Source organism: Elaeis guineensis, chromosome 1 (assembly GCF_000442705.2).
Source record: "Elaeis guineensis isolate ETL-2024a chromosome 1, EG11, whole genome shotgun sequence".
NCBI lineage: Eukaryota > Viridiplantae > Streptophyta > Magnoliopsida > Arecales > Arecaceae > Elaeis > Elaeis guineensis.
In genome coordinates this window covers 176,080,397-176,100,088 of record NC_025993.2, presented here as the reverse complement: position 1 = coordinate 176,100,088, position 19,692 = coordinate 176,080,397, and the positions used below count along the sequence as shown (strand labels likewise).

Genomic DNA, 19,692 nt, shown 5'->3' with positions numbered 1-19,692 from the left:
AACTTCACGAAGAAACAATTGGAGCAACTGTATCAATTGTTTAAATCTTCACAATTATCTGCCACTCCTTGTTCTCTAGCCCACTAAGATAACTTAATTGTGTCATTCAATACCTCTTTTGATTTTCAGAATCTTTAGATTATTGACTCTGGGGCAACAGATCATATGATTAGTTGCTCTTAGTTGTTTTCATCTTATAGTCCCCATGCAGGCAATCAAAAAATCAAGGTTGCTGACGGATCTTTTTCGACAATTGCTAGAAAGGATTCAATCATGGTCTCACCTACACTGACCCTCCATAATGTCCTTCATGTTCCCAAATTATTCTATAATTTATTGTCCATCAATAAACTTACCTATGATTTGAATTGTTGTGCTAATTTTCACCATTCTCATTGTAAATTTCAAGATCTGACAATGGGGAGGATGATTGGTATTGCTAGAGAAAGAGGACTTTATTTCCTTGATGATGGATCACGATCTGATAAACTTGTTCAAGATACCCATTTAGAGTCTGTTTCTTTTTCTACTAATCATGAAATAATGTTGTGGCACTATAGATTCGGCCACTCGAGTTTTCACTATTTAAAACATTTGTACCGAAATTTATTTTTGAATAAAGATCCATCTTCATTTAAATGTGAAATTTGCACTTAGGCAAAATTATATAGGGCTGTTTTTTCCTCACAACCATATAGGCTAACACAACCTTTTTCATTAGTTCACAGTGACGTGTGGGGACCCTCAAGGATTCCTACAGTTTCAGAAAAAAAATGGTTTGTGTCTTTCATTAATGACCATACTAGAATTAGTTGGGTGTACCTATTAAAGAAAAAATCTGAAGTTGCTAAAATTTTTAAAAATTTTTATTCTATGATTATACCCAATTTAACAAAAAAATTTAGATTTTTCAGATTGCCAATGGCAAGAAATTTTTTAATTCAACTTTAGGATAATTTTTCTTGAAAAAGGGTATTGTTCACCAAAATTCTTGTACTAATACCCCACAATAAAATGAAATTGCGAAAAGAAAAAATAAACACCTTTTGAAAATTGCTAGAGCCCTTCTTTTTATAACTAATGTTCCTAACTATCTTTAGGATGAAGCGATTCTTACAGCCATGCATCTCATTAATCACATGCCCTTAAAGATTTTGAATTTTAAAACTCTCTTGCATGTTTTTACAAAAATTTTTCCTGCCTCTCGAATACCCTCTGGTCTGCTTATTCGACTGTTTTGTTGCACGGCTTATATCCATAATCATGATCAAAATCATGGGAAACTTGATCCGAGGGCCATTAAGTGTGTATTTGTGGGATATGCACCTAACCAAAAAGGGTACAAGTGCTATGACCCATGTCAAAAAAATCTTTTGTAACAATGGATGTCTCCTTTTTTGAACAAACTTCATATTTTAACTCTCATCTTCAGAAGGAAGAGAGAAAGAAGATGTGAAAAATTCTAGCATATTTGAAAATAAATTCATTTTTTTCTTTGTTCCCCATCGTGTGGATGCCCTTACACTTGCATCCGAGAATGAAATTGTTGCTGAAAATGAAAATCCAAATCAACAAAATAATAATGAAAGTGAAAATTTTGCAACAAACATTGATAAAAACTTTTCAAATATTTTAAATAATGAAGAACTTGAAGGTTCACCTATGGTCCCACCACATATTCATGATCAGAATGAAAGAGAAGTAAACATAGATAGGCGCTTTCAAAAAATCTACTCTAGAAAGGATGTTCTTTAAGGAAAGGAGTCCGAGGCTTCTCTTCATAGTCACGAGTCTGAATTGGAGCTGGATTGAGATTCTTCAGATAATTTTGATTCTAATTCTGATTCCAATTCTAATTCTCCAATTGTACCCAATGAATTAAATCTTTCCATTGCTGTTCGTAAGGGTATTAGAACATGTACTAAATATCCAATGTCCAAATATGTATCCTATACTAATCTATCACCATCCTTTTCAGCTTTTTACTCTTTCTCTTGTGGAGATTCCAACAACTGTGCAGGATGCTCTACAAGTTCTAGAGTAGAGGGAAGCCGTGTTAGAAGAGATGCGGGTACTTGAGAAGAATAGGACTTGGGAAGTAGTGGATCTTCCTAGAGGGAAAAAGACAGTGGGTTGTAAGTGGGTGTTCACTGTTAAATACAAATCTGATGGCTCTCTTGAAAGATACAAGACGAGATTAGTGGCAAAGGGGTTTACACAAACCTATGGTATTGACTATATGGAGACCTTTGCACCTGTGGCCAAACTAAACACTGTTAGGATGTTGTTCTAATTAGCCGTTAACCTTGATTGGCCATTACAACAGCTGGACATTAAAAATGCATTCTTGAATGGGGATTTGGAAGAGGAAGTTTATATGGCTGCACCTCCTGACTTTGCTACAAAGTTTGGGTCCTGAGTTTGTAGACTCGAGAAGTCTTTATATGGCCTTAAACAATCTCCAAGGGCCTGATTCAACAAATTCACTAGATTAGTGAAGAATCAGAGATATTACCAAGCATAATCAGACCATACTATATTCTACAAGCATGGAGAGAGAGAAGATTATTGTTCTCATTGTGTATGTAAATGATATCATCCTAACCGGTGATGATGTTGCTAATATAGAATGATTGAAGAGTAGCTTGGCTAAGGAGTTTGAAATCAAAGACTTAGGGCTAGTCAAATATTTTTTTGGAATGAAAGTTGCTCGCTTTTAGAAGGGGTTAGTTGTGAATCAGAGGAAGTACATTCTTGATCTCCTCAAAGAAACTGGAATGAGTAGGTGTAGACCTGCAGATACTCCTATCGACTCTAATGTCAAATTGGGGAATAGTGAAAAAGATGAGGTGATTGAGACTTTCAGATATCAGAGACTAGTGTGGAAGCTGATTTACTTATCTCACATGACTTGACATTGCATTTGCTGTGAGTAGAGTAAGTCAGTTTATGCATTCTCCTCAGAAAGCACATCTTAATGTGGTTTATAGGATCTTGCAGTACTTGAAGAGTTCTCCTGGGAAGGATTTGTTTTTTCAACAACATTCTCTGAGGAATATAGAGGCTTTTACGGATGCTGGTTGGACAGGTTCTTCAATTGATCGAAAATCCACCACTGGCTACTACTTATGTTTGGAAAAATCTGGTTACTTGGAGGAGCAAGAAGCGGAATGTTGCATCTAGAAGCAATGTTGAAGCCAAATATAGAGCCATAGCAAATGGTGTTTGTGAGTTACTTTGGCTGTAGCAAATTCTAGGTGAATTACATCTTTCTGCAAATTTGCTTATGAAGTTGTACTGCTAATAAGAAGGCTGCAATCAGTATTGCCCAAAATCCAGTTTAGCGTGACCGCACCAAAACATGTGGAGGTTGATCGGCACTTTATCAAGGAGAAGATTGAAGCTGGAGTTATTTGCATGCTGCTTATTCCCACTTTACAACAAACAACCGACTTACTTACCAAAGGACTATCCTCATATTTTTTCAATTTTCTCATTGGCAAGTTGGGCTTGACATCTATGCGCCAACTTGAGGGGGAGTGTTGGAAGATTGTTAGAATCTCAGAAATCTCAAGCAAATCTGACATAATAAGATAAAATTATAATGATATCACAGAATCAAACCAAAGAAGGATAAAATTAAGCCAAGATCTCGGCAACCAAAGATCCACTATGATCTCAGCAAATAAAAAAATCTAAATAAGAAAATCTATCAAGAAAATTTGTCACAACCAGCAGTGCTATTTTTGAATATTCTTTCTATGATTCTCACCTTTTATTGTATAGTTGTTTACTATTTTTGTACAGCCATACTTATCTTTTTTTGTGACTCATTGTATTTACATCTTGACCTATACATTGGAAGAATAACAACTTTTGTAATTGAAATTATTTCCTCCATTTTTCCTTCTTCTCAACAGGACCTTTTTCCACAAGTACTTTATAAAGAATAGTGTGAACAGTAGAATACAATCTAGGAAGCATGGACATAGATATGAGATATAAAAGATTGGATGAATAATATAAATATCCTTCGATGGGCTGATGACACTGAAAAGGCCCTAATGTCAGTGCTTTATAAAGAATAGTGCGAATAATAGAATACAATCTAGGAAGCATGGATGCAAATGCAAGATACCGATACACTACAATACGGATATGCCAATATGACAAAACTTCAAAAATTATAATATAATGTCTAGAATACGACCAAAAATTCGATATACCGTCTTAGATATGTGCTTCAACAACATCTGATAAGCATGATTGTTTATCATAGCACACCATATATGAGTTTAGTCTAACATCATGCATTGGGAAGTTACTTAGGCATTTAAGCTGGGCCAAGAACCCCAAGTAACAACTCCTAGCTAGTCTTTTTGGATAAGATAACAGCTCATTAAAATGATATCAGCGCTTAACATAGCCCATGACCCATGGATATATGACAACCATAAGGCATATATTTAGTCTCATAATTGTGCATTGGAAAGACCTTGAACATTTAAGCAAGGCCAAGAAACCCAAATAACAACTGGCTAGTCTTTCTCAATGTGGTCTTTGGTTGTCACAAATGAAGGCAACCCAACTCATGACCCAATACATGACTAAAGAGAAACTAGTGAGGGGGAGAGGGAGAAGGAAAGAAAGGAAGAGAGAGAGGGGGGAGAGGAGAGGAAGAGAGAGAGAGAGGGCCTCCAGAGGGCTTGCTTGAGGACAATCAAGCTCGATATGCCACTATCGAGCTCGATGGAAGCCGGAAGGAGGGTGGAGGGAGGGAAGGAGAGGGAGAAAAGGCACCTGGAGGTTGCCAGAGGCCTCTAAAGGTTTGCCGACTTCACTACTTTTTCATTTTTTTGGGATTTTCAGTCGAAGTTGGCAAACAAGGCCATTTGGAGGCCTCTGGGGCCTCCTCTCCCTCTCCTTTCCCCCTACTACCCTTCTCCGGCTTCCATTGAGGTCGGTAGCAGCAGTAGTGCAGCAAGCTCCGCTGCCCTCCGATGGCCTCCATAGGCCCTTTCTCCCTCTCCCTTCTCTTTGCCTTCCCCATTTTTCTCTTCCTCTCTTGTTCTCGCTCCGCCCTTCCTCTGTCTGTTTGGGCCCAGTACGAAATAGCATGGATGTGTATCAAACTGTACCACGAACCAACCGATCTGGGCTCCAGTATCGGCACAACAAACCTTAGGAGATTCCATAATTAGCTTAAGAATTTGCTAGACATACGAACGTGTATTCAATGCATGTTAGTTAAGTTTTATTTCATGATTGTTTATTAGTTATATCGCCAGAAATATAAAAATGTAACCAATTATTGGAAATGTCTTATAACTTTTGTTTTACCAGACATGTTAAGATACAACCATGTTCTCACTGAGAATTATTAATGATCACTAATTTTTTGCTTACAAAATGATATGTATAATTTCTTTTTCTTCTAATTGCTTTCGTAAATTGGTCCATGCAATAATCTTAAGCTTATTATTAGCGGTCTACTAATAGATTAATATTAAATTGTAGCATTTTACTAAAAAAGTATTCTTTGATGAACTAGTTTGTTTATTTGTACTTGCATAATTGGAAATTAACAAAATGAAGCATCAATGACCAAATAAAGTGCATTGTTTGTTACCATGTCATGTATTTCTTACCTTAAGTTCTAATACTTTTATATAAAACCATGATTAAATTTTATTAATCAAATATAGGAAATAATGGTGCCCCTTGCACAAAGTTCCTGGTTCCACAATTGAAGAGAAGTTTATAAATTTAATATAAACAAGTGGTCAGGGCTATAGCTGTGGACATCTAGAGGGGAAAATAGAGTTCTAGATATGTACGTGGTGTCTCCTCAGATACAACGATGGCCATTGGCCCAGTCAACCCTTTACACGCTGCTCCATCTGATGCATTAACATCATGGAAAGACCACCATGGAGGACTTTCATGATTCAAAAGAAGATCCCCACTAACTGAATTTCCCTGCATATATATGATGGTAACCTTTAGAAGGTCAATCAGCTGTTAAATATTAGTGTATGATGCTAATATGTATAGATAGGATAAGTGTAGATAATTGCTACATACTGTTGGTGCAATTAACCGCACTTCACCAGAGCCAGTCAACCGGAAGTATCTAGGATATGCATCGACTATCCTGAAGCTGTTAGCTGTCCCATTAAGCACTTGTTTGACATCATCCTGACTTGGACAAATTTCAACAGGTGCTTCATATTTTACTGCTTCTTTCCCCTTTGGCCTCTCTCTTAAAAAGACCCATGTTATAAGTATTTTCATATACTTGTCCTGGTCAATGGACCTGGTGTATTGAGCTGGAACAACTGGAGGGACCAGCCACATTGTACTTGCATCAGGTTGGCAGCAGATCAATTGAATGTCCTGTACATTGTAACTATCCAGGTAATGTTGTGGGTCCAACTCATCATCTAATTGTAAGTCATTCCAAGGAAATCTTTCGCACAGAGTGGTTTGGAACAGGGTCAGCCTTCCACTTGCTGCTTTAATATCAATCTGAACACTCACATCTATAACAAGGTTTGCAATGTTTGTTGGGTTGCCACTACTGTAAATCTGTAAGGAGATTAGAGACATCAATGATTAGAGAAAATCATTGCAAGCATCTCAAAACAACTGAAGTTCATGATCCTTAGATGAACCAAAAAGAACAATATACATTGAGAAACTAAAAAGAAGCATGAATTTTAAGATATCTGAACATTCAGCTGAAACACACTGGAAAGACTTATTCTAGCATTATCATCTACACCATTCTCTAACAAAGCTTGGTGCAAAAAAGCATATTTTAGGTGAGGAATAATATGCTTATAGAGTGCAGGACAGAGATTGCATGAATAATCTTGAAACAACACTAATTATATTTAACATTATACATGAGAAGTAATTCTAAATTTCTAATCACATTCTATGATCATGTACTGTGGTTATACAAACCTCGAGTATCAGCATTCTTTTGCACCTTTGATTATATCCAATATACATGTGTGAAGTAATTCTAAACCCATTCTATGATTATGTAATTATGGTTATACAAACTTCAAGGATCAGCATTCATTTTGCACAGGAAAATAAAATTATAACCATAACCACCAAGCCTTTTCCCCAACTATTTGGGTCAGATTTAAGGATTCTCATTCAAAAACAAATATTAGTACAGAAAGAACTCTTCCAATACAAATTCATATATTTGGGAACTAGTCGGAATGTGTTCATATCTATTGATAGGGTTTGGTTCACACTTCACATGACCTATTGCTGCAAGTGCTCATCAAAAACCTTTTGTAACTAATCATGTAAAAGATTTTTGTTTATTATTAGGAATTCTAGTCTCAAAAGACTATCTCTATTCTTGTTCACTCTAAATAGGAAAGCATCAATAAAACTTCCCTTCAGCTACATAAACCATTGAGGGTAGTGCTAGATTTGGACCCAGACGAACTGCTTTAGAGAATTTATTGAAACCATTAAATTCGGAATATGGTAAAGTAGCACTGGGCTGGCGGACTACACAGTCTGGAAGGGCGAATATCCACTTAGACAGCAATTTTGAGACAAGCCCAATTTTTAAATGAGAGTATGTATATTGTATGATACATACTCAGGGTGAAAGGTTAGAAATTAAAGAATGCATTAGGGTCAAGAGTCCAGGGTTCGACGTATCGGGCCGAACTGCCCGATACGAGACGTACCGAGCCGGACTGGTACATTACCGGTCCGGTTCGGACCTTTTTTTCGAAAAACTCCCCGAACCGCTTGGTTCGGTTCGGTTCGTGTCCATACCGCCCAAAATCGGATGGTATGGATCGGTTCGGCACCGGTTCGGCGTGAACCAAACCGTGCCGACATCCCCACATGCAAAAAGTGGGGAGGGGGGAGGGGTGGGGTCGGAGAGCTTTTAAATGATTGAGAGATGTTAGAGTTCTCTGAGAAGTCTCAGAGAACTCCTAGAGCATATGAAGGTCTCAACGAAACCGTTGAGACCTCCGAAAAATTAGAAAAAAAGAAAAAAACTCCGTCAAATTGTAGGAGTGGTTCGAGGAGAGGCTGATCTTTGATCGGAGGTAAGATAATATGTTATTTTCTTAGTAAATATTTTTTTTATTTTTGTTGTTAAAAATAGGATAAGAATGAGAAAGAATGAAAATAAGAGAAAATCATGCCAAAATCTTGTGATTTTGGTATGATTTAATTATATGTGATAGATCTTTGGAAGATCTACACGATGACACCAAAATTATTAATTTTTTTTAATTATATATTTTTTAAAATATTTTTAAATATTTATTTATTTAAAAATTAAAAAAATTTAAATTTTAGGAAAAAAAATAGAGTTTGGGAATCATGTTTAGAATGATTCAAGCTACTTAAATCTAATTTCAAATTTTTTTTTCAAATATTTGAAATTTAAAAATTATTTTTTTAATTATTTAAATTAAAAAATTTAATTATAAAATAAAAAATATATAAAAATAGTGTTATATTTTAGTTAATTTAAAAATATTATTTGAAGCATATAACATATTTATTTTGAATTTATAAATTTTAAAATAATTATTAAAATTATTTTAAAATTATATATAATTATTTTAATTATCATTAAACTATCGCGTTTTGTTATACTTGCATATATTTATAAGAAAAAAATTTAGAGCATGACATTCGTTCACTTTAATTAATCAGCTATTTTATAGTATATATTTATTTATATAAACATTATTAATAAATTAAAAAAATAAAAAATCAGTGTTAGTTTTGAAATTGAGAATAATGTTTAGAATAATTCAAAATAATTGAAATATTTGAATCTAACTTGAGATTTTTTGAAATTCTTTTTGTAAATATTTAAATAGTAAAAAATATTATCAAATAAAAAATATATATAATTAGTGTTATATCATCTTATGGGATGATAAATATTCGAGAGTACGGTGCAGCTTGGCTAGAGGATTGGACTGATATCCCTTCAGACTATGTTGATGATCCCGACATCTACGAGCGTCACAGACACCCGACAAGAAATTAAATGCAGAGTACATCTTAAGGTTCGTATATCAGTTATTGCGCTTTGTACTTAAATATTTAGATATATTTTAATGCATATTTTATATATTTTTTCTTTAGTTTTAAGATGACATAGTTGAAATATAATGTAAATAAATATATGTTTGAAATTTTAGATCAAGAGTCTTTGTACCGCAACCTAACTCCAAATTGAACCCAAATATGTCAATAATATGCAATATAATGCTATATTGAGGTTGTATTTATCAATTATTAACTTCAAAAATCCAAAAAAAAATTTGAAAATCGAAAAAAATATTGTGTACCGATATCGAACCGGTACACCTAGGAGTACCGTGTGTCGGTACGGTACTGTATCGATCCGGCACCGACACGCCGTCCGGTACCGATACAGCAAACCTTGATCGAGACTACAGTGCACTATTTGGATTTCCCATGGTTCTAGTATGAATGGGGTCTTAATTGATTCATAGGGTCTAAACAAGAAAGCCTTTTGGGGTTGGGGGGGTTGTAAAAAAAATAACGAACTTAACACTTAACCCAAGTGTTATATTTGGTTATTTACTAAATTCTCCTTTTTAAGGAAGAAGAATGGATTGTTAGGGTGGATGATTTAGAAGATATAATTGGAGGGCATGTATAGTTAGGTTCCATTTGTATACTTCATGGAATTTGGCATATCTTAACCGAACCCAGTTATTTCAACTCAGTTGTTTCTTTCCCTTGAATCAAAATTCAGTTATTTGTAGCAAAAGTCTCTAAAAGTGCTTGGTGCAGTGACTCAAAGGAAACACTAACAAAAAAATCTCTTTTTCCATGTGAAAGCAAAACCCCTCTTAGTGCGGGTCCTAGCAAATAATTACTATTTAGGGTTTTTCATAAAAATATTTATTAATCCTAAAATTACTAATCCTATAAAAATATATTAATTATTATTATAGAATTAATATTTTCATTTATACTTATTATGTTATTATTTTATCTTGATTGGAAAAGAAGGAAAATATTAGTAATATATTAAATAATTTCATAATATAAATATAAAGTAAATGATATATTTTTATTGTAATTTAAAAAATTATAATTTAATAATAATATGACAATAATATGATTAAAAATATATTATCATATAATATATACTATAAATATAATACATGTAATATCGATATAATATAAATATAATATTGATATAATATTATATATATTGATATACCAATTTTTTACAAGATTGAGCATTTTTTTTGTCCCCAAGTTTCCGCCTAAGATCATTGCCCGAGGGTGACCTTGGATACCCGACCTCAAGGATGGCTTCCTATCATTGGATTGGATGGTAATTTGAGTCAAGGTGATTTTGGATCACTACCACGTAGAATCACCATTATGCAACCAACCGCAATGATCTTTAACATCACCCTTGATCTTAAGATGATCACTTCATATCATTGTCTGCCATACAACGTGGTATGGGGCATATCGTACTATTCTGGTACGAAACTCATACCATTTTGATACTCGACATGCTGCCTCCTACCATAATGAACCTATTGATGCTATAATATAATGGTATCGGTATGGGATCTGATACCGAGATGGTGAACCTTGGTCCATACCAAACGCCCGCTTCATATGTAAGTGCGCACCATTATCATTGATTCTCCATTTTCTTCTTAATTTCTACACCTCATGTAGCTCCTACGCTATAATCCATTTCATGGTTTCAAATCTCGATGGAATGTCCTAGGATGTCGGGATGGGGTGCAATCGCAAGTATCAAGATAGGATTGTCTCACCATCATCCCAGCATCCCAATTGACATCAAGAGGGGGCACAATGGTGACGCACCATGTTCATGGAAAAATCAAGATAGCCTTGTCCCATGTGATTTAAAACCTTAAACCATTTCTCATTCTACCTTCCTAGGTTTCCACCTTAGATCTAGATATAAGAAGCTAAAAATTAACAAGCAAAGATATAATCTAGACAACTTAAATGTGGCAAAATTATATTCACATGTTATGCTTATTTACACATCCCCTCGACAATGCACGATCCAAATTTGGTACTATAGTACTACTACAAGCAAAATTCTCTCACAAGATATTGGATATTACCATATAACAATTTACACGATTTCATTTCATGCATTAGTACAGAAAAATAATACTCGTTTTACATCATATGAAAGCATGCAAATTGTTAATTACAACATCAAATAGCTAATATGATTAGAGGTTAAGGCTCTACGTCTCTGCAGGGCACATTTACATTTGAAATAGAAATGACAAGAAGTTCGAAATATATGAGGGAGGGTCTTCATCTTTCCAACTTGGAGGCCTAAGCCATCTCAAATGATTTCTGCATCTTAATTCCATCAAAATCAGCAATAAGAGTTCAGAAAGACTCAAGCCTTTATCAGTGGCTTTGAACTCTACTTTTAGAAAAAGCAAGAGAATCTAGAGGAATCTTTGCAATAGAATGAGGCCAAAAATGTGCAAGACAGGCTCATTTACATGCAGTGACAGGAAACTACTACCTCTTTATTAGAGATGCATGATGGCACTTATAAGGCTAATCTGGAAATTTCCAACCTTTATCAGGGCCTAATCCAATTATTGTTCCATGGAAATCTTACACTGTGTTGTTCTACATCAAAAATTTTGTTGTCTAGATATAAGTGCTCTTTGACTGCAGCAAATGCTGATAGAAGCTGCCCAAGTGACCAATATTGAAGCATTTGAAGATGCCACATAACTAGAGATTCACTATAAAACCTTTTGCAAAAAAAAAAAAAAAAAAAGAACTATAGCATACGGGCACTTTTATGATGAATTCATACAAGCACATATGGAATGTCTTTCAAGAACAAACTTCATCTCAACAAATATACAGCTCTAGATAGCTATTTTACATGGACTCGGGTATGGGTGCCGGTTGAAGATGAGTCCAGGAGTCCGATATGAGCTATTCCCAAATCCTAGGAAATGGGCATTTAGGCTGTTAAAATGATGCAAAAGTTGGATGCAGGTATGCAGACACACTGTATTGGTGTTATTTTGCATTTAGGCTTACATAGTTAGAATTGAATTTTGAATCCTTGCACAAATTAGGCATTATCTTTACACATAGTCCGTTCATACGCATTATTGCATAGACAGGGCTAAACAATAATTAGCCCTGTCTTCCACAAAAATACTTGCTTCTATCCAAGGATCACTGATTTGAAATCGGATCCCATGCTGGCCGACTGGCAGTACGAGTCAGTACGCCCCCATGACAGACCATACCGGATCCAAACTGACACAGAAAATAGGAATGAACTAGAGAGAAAAAGAGAGCAAAAGAGAGAGGGAAGAGAGGGAGAGAGAGGGACGCCTGCGCTGGCCACCAAAAAGGCCACGGAGGCCGCTAGAGGGCTATCAAGGCCTCCTAGGCTCCGTAGTCCTCTATGAGAGAAAATGAGGAGAGAGAGAGAGAAAGAGGGGAAGGCGGTGGGGAGGCCATCGGAGGACCGCCAAGGTTGTCGAACGGCCCAAAACACCCCCTCGGTTGTTGCGGTTCGAAAGGGGCTTCACCCCTGTTTCATCATTTTTTTAAAAAAAATCTAATATACAATGAAGCGCATAAATGGTTTTTTTTAAAAAATGCGACGAAATAGGGATGAATCCCATATTGCGAATAGCGGTGGTTGCAAGGGTGTTGTGGGCCGTCTGATGGCTACGGTGGCCTCCTTGCCATCTTTCCCTCCCTCTCTCTCTCTCTCTTCTCGCATCTCACAGAGGACAATGGAGACCTGAAGGCTCAGCGGCCCTCTGACGGCCTCGACGGACCACCGCCAGCCTTCCCCTCTCATTCCCTTCACTCCTCTCTCTCTCTCTTCCTCTCTTTCCTTCTTCCTAGCTCTGGTTTTGCCTGCATTCCGAATTGGACACCCAAACCGCACCAATTAGCTGCCGGTACAGTTTGGCATGTCCTGAACTATTCAATTCAGACTAGTTCAGCGAATCCTGCTTCTGTTTGTATTCCACCGAAATACCTAGTTACCTAAGTCTCTCTTCCCCTTCTTTTCTTTCTTTCTTTTTCTTTTTTTTTTTGTTTGCTTTATTCCTTGCTCCTTGCTTTCTTTTTCTTCTTCATTCCTTCCTCTCTTTCCTTTTGTTTCTTCTCCTTTCTTTCCCTTCTTCCTTCTTCCTTCTTCCCTTTCTTCCTTTTTCCTTTCTTTTCTTCTTCTTCTACTTCTTTATTTCCTTTCGCCCTTCCTTTGTTGATGTTGTCTTTCTTTTTCTCCACCCGGCTGATTTGAGTAATGTGCTCAACCTGTTCATGAGGGTGCCAGATCCATATCCCATACCCCAATGGTGTCATGCCATGTCAACATAGGTATGCTGGGGTGAAATGAATGTATGGTTATCATTCCAGAAAACATCGTTTGAACAATCAATGGTCTCAATCCATCAGATCAGTCAACTGTACTTTCTGATAACTGATAATTTTCACATCACTATTCATCTGCTTAGACACGTAAACCATGGAAAACCTTAGTCAAATTTAACCGCGAGGTATTTTCGGCCACAACTGAAAATTTTCCTCTCTCAAGTGACTGCTGATTTCAGTTAGGTCCTCTATCATACAGGTCCAATAGCCCAACTTATCACCTGAAATTCCTGAAGTACATCAGGTGACTAACTTGGTCCCAGCTAAGTGCCTTAGGTGTGAAATTCCTGATATATATCCCTATGTAATTGATGATTTCTCAACTTTGGAGTTCTATATCTTTCAACCAAAATCTCTTGTTCATGAGATGCTTCAATCAAATCTAATGATATTGATAACCAACGTCCACAAGACCAATAGCAAAAACCGTTCTGACATGTTACCAGTTTGGTATGATATGGTTGGTCTGGTACAAGGTGGTACAATATGGTGTGCATCCCATATCAAGACAGGCTTCCAATATTTTTTCTCACATATAGCCATGATACCGCCTAGTCAGATGGTACAGGATAGTTCCACTTGGTTCGAAATGATACAGGCCAATTCGGCTCATATACAAAACTAAAACTTGGGACCAAGGATTCAGATCCCAGCGGGATGTTCTACGGGACATCGGGATACGATACCATCCCATGTGTCGAGACAAGGCCGTTCCACTAGTATTCCAGCATCCCAATTGGGACGCCTTAGGACATCCTCTGTCCCAAGTGTCGGAACAGAGCAGGACAGCAGTACGTCCCATTCTATGAAAAAATCGAGACAGCCCTATCCCACAGGATTTAAAACCTTGCTTGGGACCACACCAGCACCTTATCAAAATGGTATGGTATGGTTGGTATGAGTCAGTATAATATTGTTGATAACCTTCAAGATACAACATTTATTTTTGCTATCAAAGGAAGTGGGGGTAAATCTCTAAATGCCTTTATACCGATTGGATCAAGATTCACCATCTCAGTACCAAACCCTATAATAGTAAAATCTTATTATAGTGTTACCACGTGGTATAGAATGAGACAGCGAGGCATACCAAGTATTAGTATGGTATGAGACTACATACTGGTTCGATATCCTTACAATACGGTATGCTTGAAATGGTACAATATCGATCAGTATGGCAATTCTTGGATTGGACACTCAAAAAACTACCAGTACAAGCTTCAAATGATGAGTGAGGAAATCCATTGTCTATTATAGGGTATGTGGACGCAATGTATTTCTATTTAGCATTTAATTAACATGTTGGAGCAAGGTATTTCCAAGTATCAACTTTTAAACTTGCTTCTCTAATCCCTTACCGACTAGTCATTAAAACTTAGTCTAACTGCAATGATCAATTTTTAGCCTTTCAGTTACCCCTTCCTTCTTAAATTTCATAACATAGTTCACCACTTAAACCTTGGATGCCAAAACCTTGATTACAGCCTATTGCCGCTGAAATCCTGCTCTCAATTGGAAGAGCTGGAGTGGTGGTGCATCCTCCCGAAAGAGAGACCTGCAAGACAAGTTTTGGCTGGATTTGACTCCAGCAGGGACCTTTTGATGTTCAAGTCAGTTTTCAGGAAAACAGAAGAGAAAGAGCATGTGAGAGAGATTGTGTGCACGTACCTTGGGGTCCCCTGGAGATTCTTTTGTGGGTGAGGGCTGAAAGGCCATTTTAGGTAGGTTGCTTGGCCGATTTGAATGCGATATGATCAGATTTTCGGCTGAAATCTTCGAGATCGGACAATTACACCTATCTTATCTATTTCGGAGTAGTTGTAGTGTCACAGACACTTTTGAATTTGAAATGAAAATGCTGGTAAGATCGAACTGGCTTCAATCGAAGTTTCATCGTGGTCCGATAGAGATGAGTGCCGAAGGAAGGAAATGGCTGGGGCTAATTATGTTCATGAGAATAAGTAACGGTGGTGTCTGAAGCTTACTTGTCACCGAAGTCAGAGATCGGCCTATCTAGATGTCAACTGTCGCTGAGATTGGGACCGATTGGTGGAGTCTAGGTTTGAGACTGAAGTCGGAATCAACTGGACTTAGATGTTTTACTTAGGAAGATCGCTAGGAATCAAGGATCGCCAAGATCCGAAGTTAGGATCGGGGAGGCCTAGAGTAACATGTTGAATGATCTCCTTCAGACAGTCCTCTCATGGTTCGAAAGAGACATGTCTACCTCCAGGGTCGGGCACCTCCATCTTCAACAGTGCTATGGCATAGATCCTATAAGCTTCATCATATGCCTATTCTTGTCTTCGGTCTGAATAACAGATTACCCCCCAACACATGCCCTCCTACTCTCGAGTTCAGTTCGGACAAAGGGAGTACATGAGTAGCCGAAGACACGCTGTCATTGCCATCGAAACGACACCTATGAACCTTGGGCGAAATGAAAGGTCACATCAGCAGGTAATCATGACCATGGAAAGCAGAACAGTTGGCAGAATTCGAAGGATGGTATGCATTGTTTCTGATGTAGAATCATTAATGTGCCAACTATCGTCTCCTACTACCCAATAGAGATGTACCAAGTGTCAATCATCGGATGGTTAGGAGGGATTTGGTATCTGAGCCGTTCTATCCTTCTGCACCTATAAAAGGGATTCATATCCCTTGCCTTTTCTTTCTTATGCTTCCAGATTTTTTCAAACCTTTCCTTTTCCTTCTTCTCCGATCAACCTCCCTATTCCGAGAGCTTTCCAGATCGCCAGCAGCTCCCTTTTGATTCACCATCTCCATCTTCTGTGTTGTCATAGGTTGGTTTTCTTCCCCTCTGATTTTTTCATTTCTCAAGTTTGATTAGTTTTTTTCCTTTCCTACATCCGTCTTCTCCTATTTTCTTTTTGTGTCTTTCGATGGCTGGTTTTAGGAGTCCCAGCGAAGGCTGATCTTCTGAATCATCTTCTTCTTTGGGAGAAGCTTCCGTTGGTTCGGGTGAAGGGCATGGTGTTGTACCATCCTTTGTTCCTGATACAATCGGATCCAAACTAGGCTTGGGAGACTTGGTCTTATCCATGCCCGATATCGAATCCCTTCTTCATTTGAACTAGAATCCCTTAGCCATAGTGGTAGGATCGATAGTCTCCCTCCCGAAAGAATCGACTTGTATGAAGAAGCCTTCAAGGCCAGACTTAGGATACCCATCCATCCTTTTGTCATTGAGCTCTTCCACTTCTTTGACATCTCTCTTTATTCTGTCATTCCTAACTCCTTTCCTTTCATCATCGACTTTCTTATTCTTTATTCTAAGGCCAAACTCCTTTACTGGTGATTGATGGTACATCTCTCCTCCGAGAAGGATCTTTACCTTGATAAAAGGGGCTCCTTTTTTGGTCCATGGTTGGAAGAATCGATTCTTTTTTGTTTCGGAGCTCTCTATTGAAGAATGAAGATTTTCATACTAGGGTCGGCTGAGAGATCGTCTTCCAAGTTTTGAAGCTTGAAGATGAAGACCTAAAGCACTTCGCAACCTTGAGGGGGTACAAAATTCCTCCACTAAAGGAGTTGTTATCGAAGCAAACTCTTCAATACTGGCATCAATCCGACCAACCCCAAAGGTGAGGACTTCTCCAATCTTCCCGATGCTTGATCTTTTTCTTTTTATAAATGCTGAGTTTTCTTTTATTGCATAATTGAGGCTTGAGGAGTTGAAGTTGAAGAAAGGTGCGGCAAAGAGAAAGGCACCTTCGACTGCCGCTGGTGCCCAGAAGAAGGCAAAGACTTCGGGTGAAAGTCAGAAGAAAGCATCCCCCTGACCCTTGCTCAGGCCGAGGTCATATCAGTCGCATCGATTCAGTCTCACCCTCCAAAGCCTGTTGCACTCCCTGCCCCCCAAATCGATCCAACCCAAGAAGGGATAGACTCTGCTGAAGTGCCTAAGGAGCGAAGGCAAGGGTCCACTTCGCCGTCCACCAACGATATCTTCAACGATTGGAGGACCACCGACAATTCCTCTAGAGGATGCTTTTTGACATCGGCCTAGAAAAGTTCGAGGGGGAGAGCTCCGCAAAGCAGCAAAAGTGGATAATATCTTCCATAGTTTGGATAGGTTCTTTTTTCCTCTCTTTTCTTTTTTTTTTTGACTGACTTCTTGCTCTCTAGATGTAGATGGGTCACTATGCTGCTGCCCTCATTAACAGGTTGAGGGATACTGAGACGGAGTTGGCAACGGCGCAAGAAAAGCACAAGGTGGCCGAAGCTTCTGAGGCCAAGGCCAATGCCGATGCTACTAAAGCCAAGTCAAAGGTGGAAGCCACTGAAGCCAAAATTATTGGCCTGAAGAAGGCATTAGTGCTAGAAGCTGCGAAGGCCAAGGTCGACATGGACTTGGCTTCAAAGAAGAAGCAATGGCGGGAGGCCCAGACCAAGGCTGCCAAAGCCGAGAAGGTGGAGGACCGGGCTGCTGAAGTTGGGCGCACGGCAGTGTAAGCTTTCCGCATGTGTCCGAAGATTCTCCTAAGAAAAGGTCGACTTCGATCGGAAGGCCTTCATCACCGGATGAGACATCTACCGTCAAGGGGTAGCTACTCGCTTTTCGGAGATAGACCTGGGCATCCTGAATGAAGAAGAGGGAGGAGCCGAAGGAGAGGAAGGAGGAGCCTCAGGAAGTGGGGTTCCTCCAACTATTGAGATTGCTGACAGGCATTCTAAGGCTGCTCCAACATCAGAGGTTGTGCTGGACTCCATTCCTATCGAAGCTGCGCTAGCTTCGTTGCCGTCAGAAGAGTCGAAGTAGCCAGCTGTGGTTGTCTCAAATGCCTCCGCCGATGCTCACATCGAGGTCAGAAATATTTGAATTTATACTTTTTTCTTTGTTTTCTTGTCAATGTAAAGAAAAATTTTGATATCAATGAAAAAGTAATTTTTATCTGCATTTTTTTATTTATGTTTGCTTGTGGTTTTTATCTCAATTGGTTCAATGCGACTATTGTGACCATGCATTTACTCAATATCATGCTAAGCATCTGTTAATAGTCTTGTCTTTATCAAGAACCTTGAAGAAGACCTCTATCGGGCTCAGCAAGATGCTGCCAAAGCTAAAAAGAAAATCCAAAAGTTGAAGAATAATGACGAAGCTTCAGCAAAAGTAGAGTGCCTGAGGAAATATCAAAAGCAGACAAATAGGAAGTATTTTGCCGAAAAGCACAGGTTGATTGAGTGCGATAAATTCGCGAAGTCTGCTGAGAATAATAACTGAAAAATGGTGGCGATAGCAGTTCTCTACAACAAACAATTGCTCAGGACCCAAGATGAGATAATAAGACTAAAGTATGCCATAGCATTAAGCAAAGCCGCGAATGAAACCCGACCAGACTCAACTGCCCAGATTGATCAACTTCAAAACAATCTTCATTTGACTAAGGACCAGATTCAAGAACTCAACTGAGTGGTGGATGCCGAGAGATCAGCAGCTGATGTTATTAGGAGCGAACTTATCTTAGCTCAAAGGACTATCGCCGATCTCTCAGAGACTTTAAATAAAGATAGGCCTGTGATGGCCGAATTCTGCATCAAGCTTACTAAGAGCACGACGACTGCCAACCATGCCAAAACTATCGTCAGATAGTTAGAAGACAGGCTTGCCGGGACTATACGTGATGCAACTCTCAAAGTTGTGGATGTGTCGGCCATGACCTTAGATGTCGGCTTCAAAGAGTGGAACTTGGTCAAACGGCTTTTTCCTGAAGTTGACTCCCATCTCCCTACTCACATGGGTGCAGCAATTGGAGAAACATCGAGTTTTGCAGCTAGAGGAAGATCGGATGTCGAAGCTCTGTCAGCCGAAGGCGGGCCTTTCAATTGATTGATGTACCTTTTTGTTTTTCTTGTAGACATCGGTTTTGTAGCTTCTATAACAAGTTTGTTAATAAAATGGACTTGAGATTTTTATTTCACCTGTACTTTTAAGCTTCATTGATTTTATGCTCGCATAGTTCATATTTAGTCACATACGATCCTTGCATTAAGGAATTTCATAGAGATACTCGCAGACCGACTATAGCCTTCACTTTGAGAGTCCTTGGAGGTTAGCTCTCCGAAGGTTCTTCTAGGTTATGCTTCGTATGTTTCTAAAGTCGGCAGGTGGAAGATCCTTATAGGTTAGCCTTCGTTTGTTGTCGAAGTTGATGGACCGAGGATCTTTGTAGATTAGCC

The 19,692-nt window shown here is 38.2% G+C and overlaps 1 protein-coding gene across 2 annotated transcripts in view; it reads right to left on the bottom strand.

Annotated features, from left to right (window-relative positions):
• Positions 1 to 19,692, bottom strand: part of LOC105039770 (piezo-type mechanosensitive ion channel homolog) — a 114,850-nt gene that overhangs the window by 16,852 nt on the left and 78,306 nt on the right. For both annotated transcript variants that reach the window (XM_010916035.4, XM_019848360.3), the window contains exons 18-19: positions 6,085 to 6,588; positions 5,838 to 5,979 (exon numbers count right to left, since the gene is read on the bottom strand). In XM_010916035.4, coding sequence (XP_010914337.1) covers positions 5,838 to 5,979; positions 6,085 to 6,588 — 646 coding nt within the window. The remainder of the gene's footprint in view (positions 1 to 5,837; positions 5,980 to 6,084; positions 6,589 to 19,692) is intronic.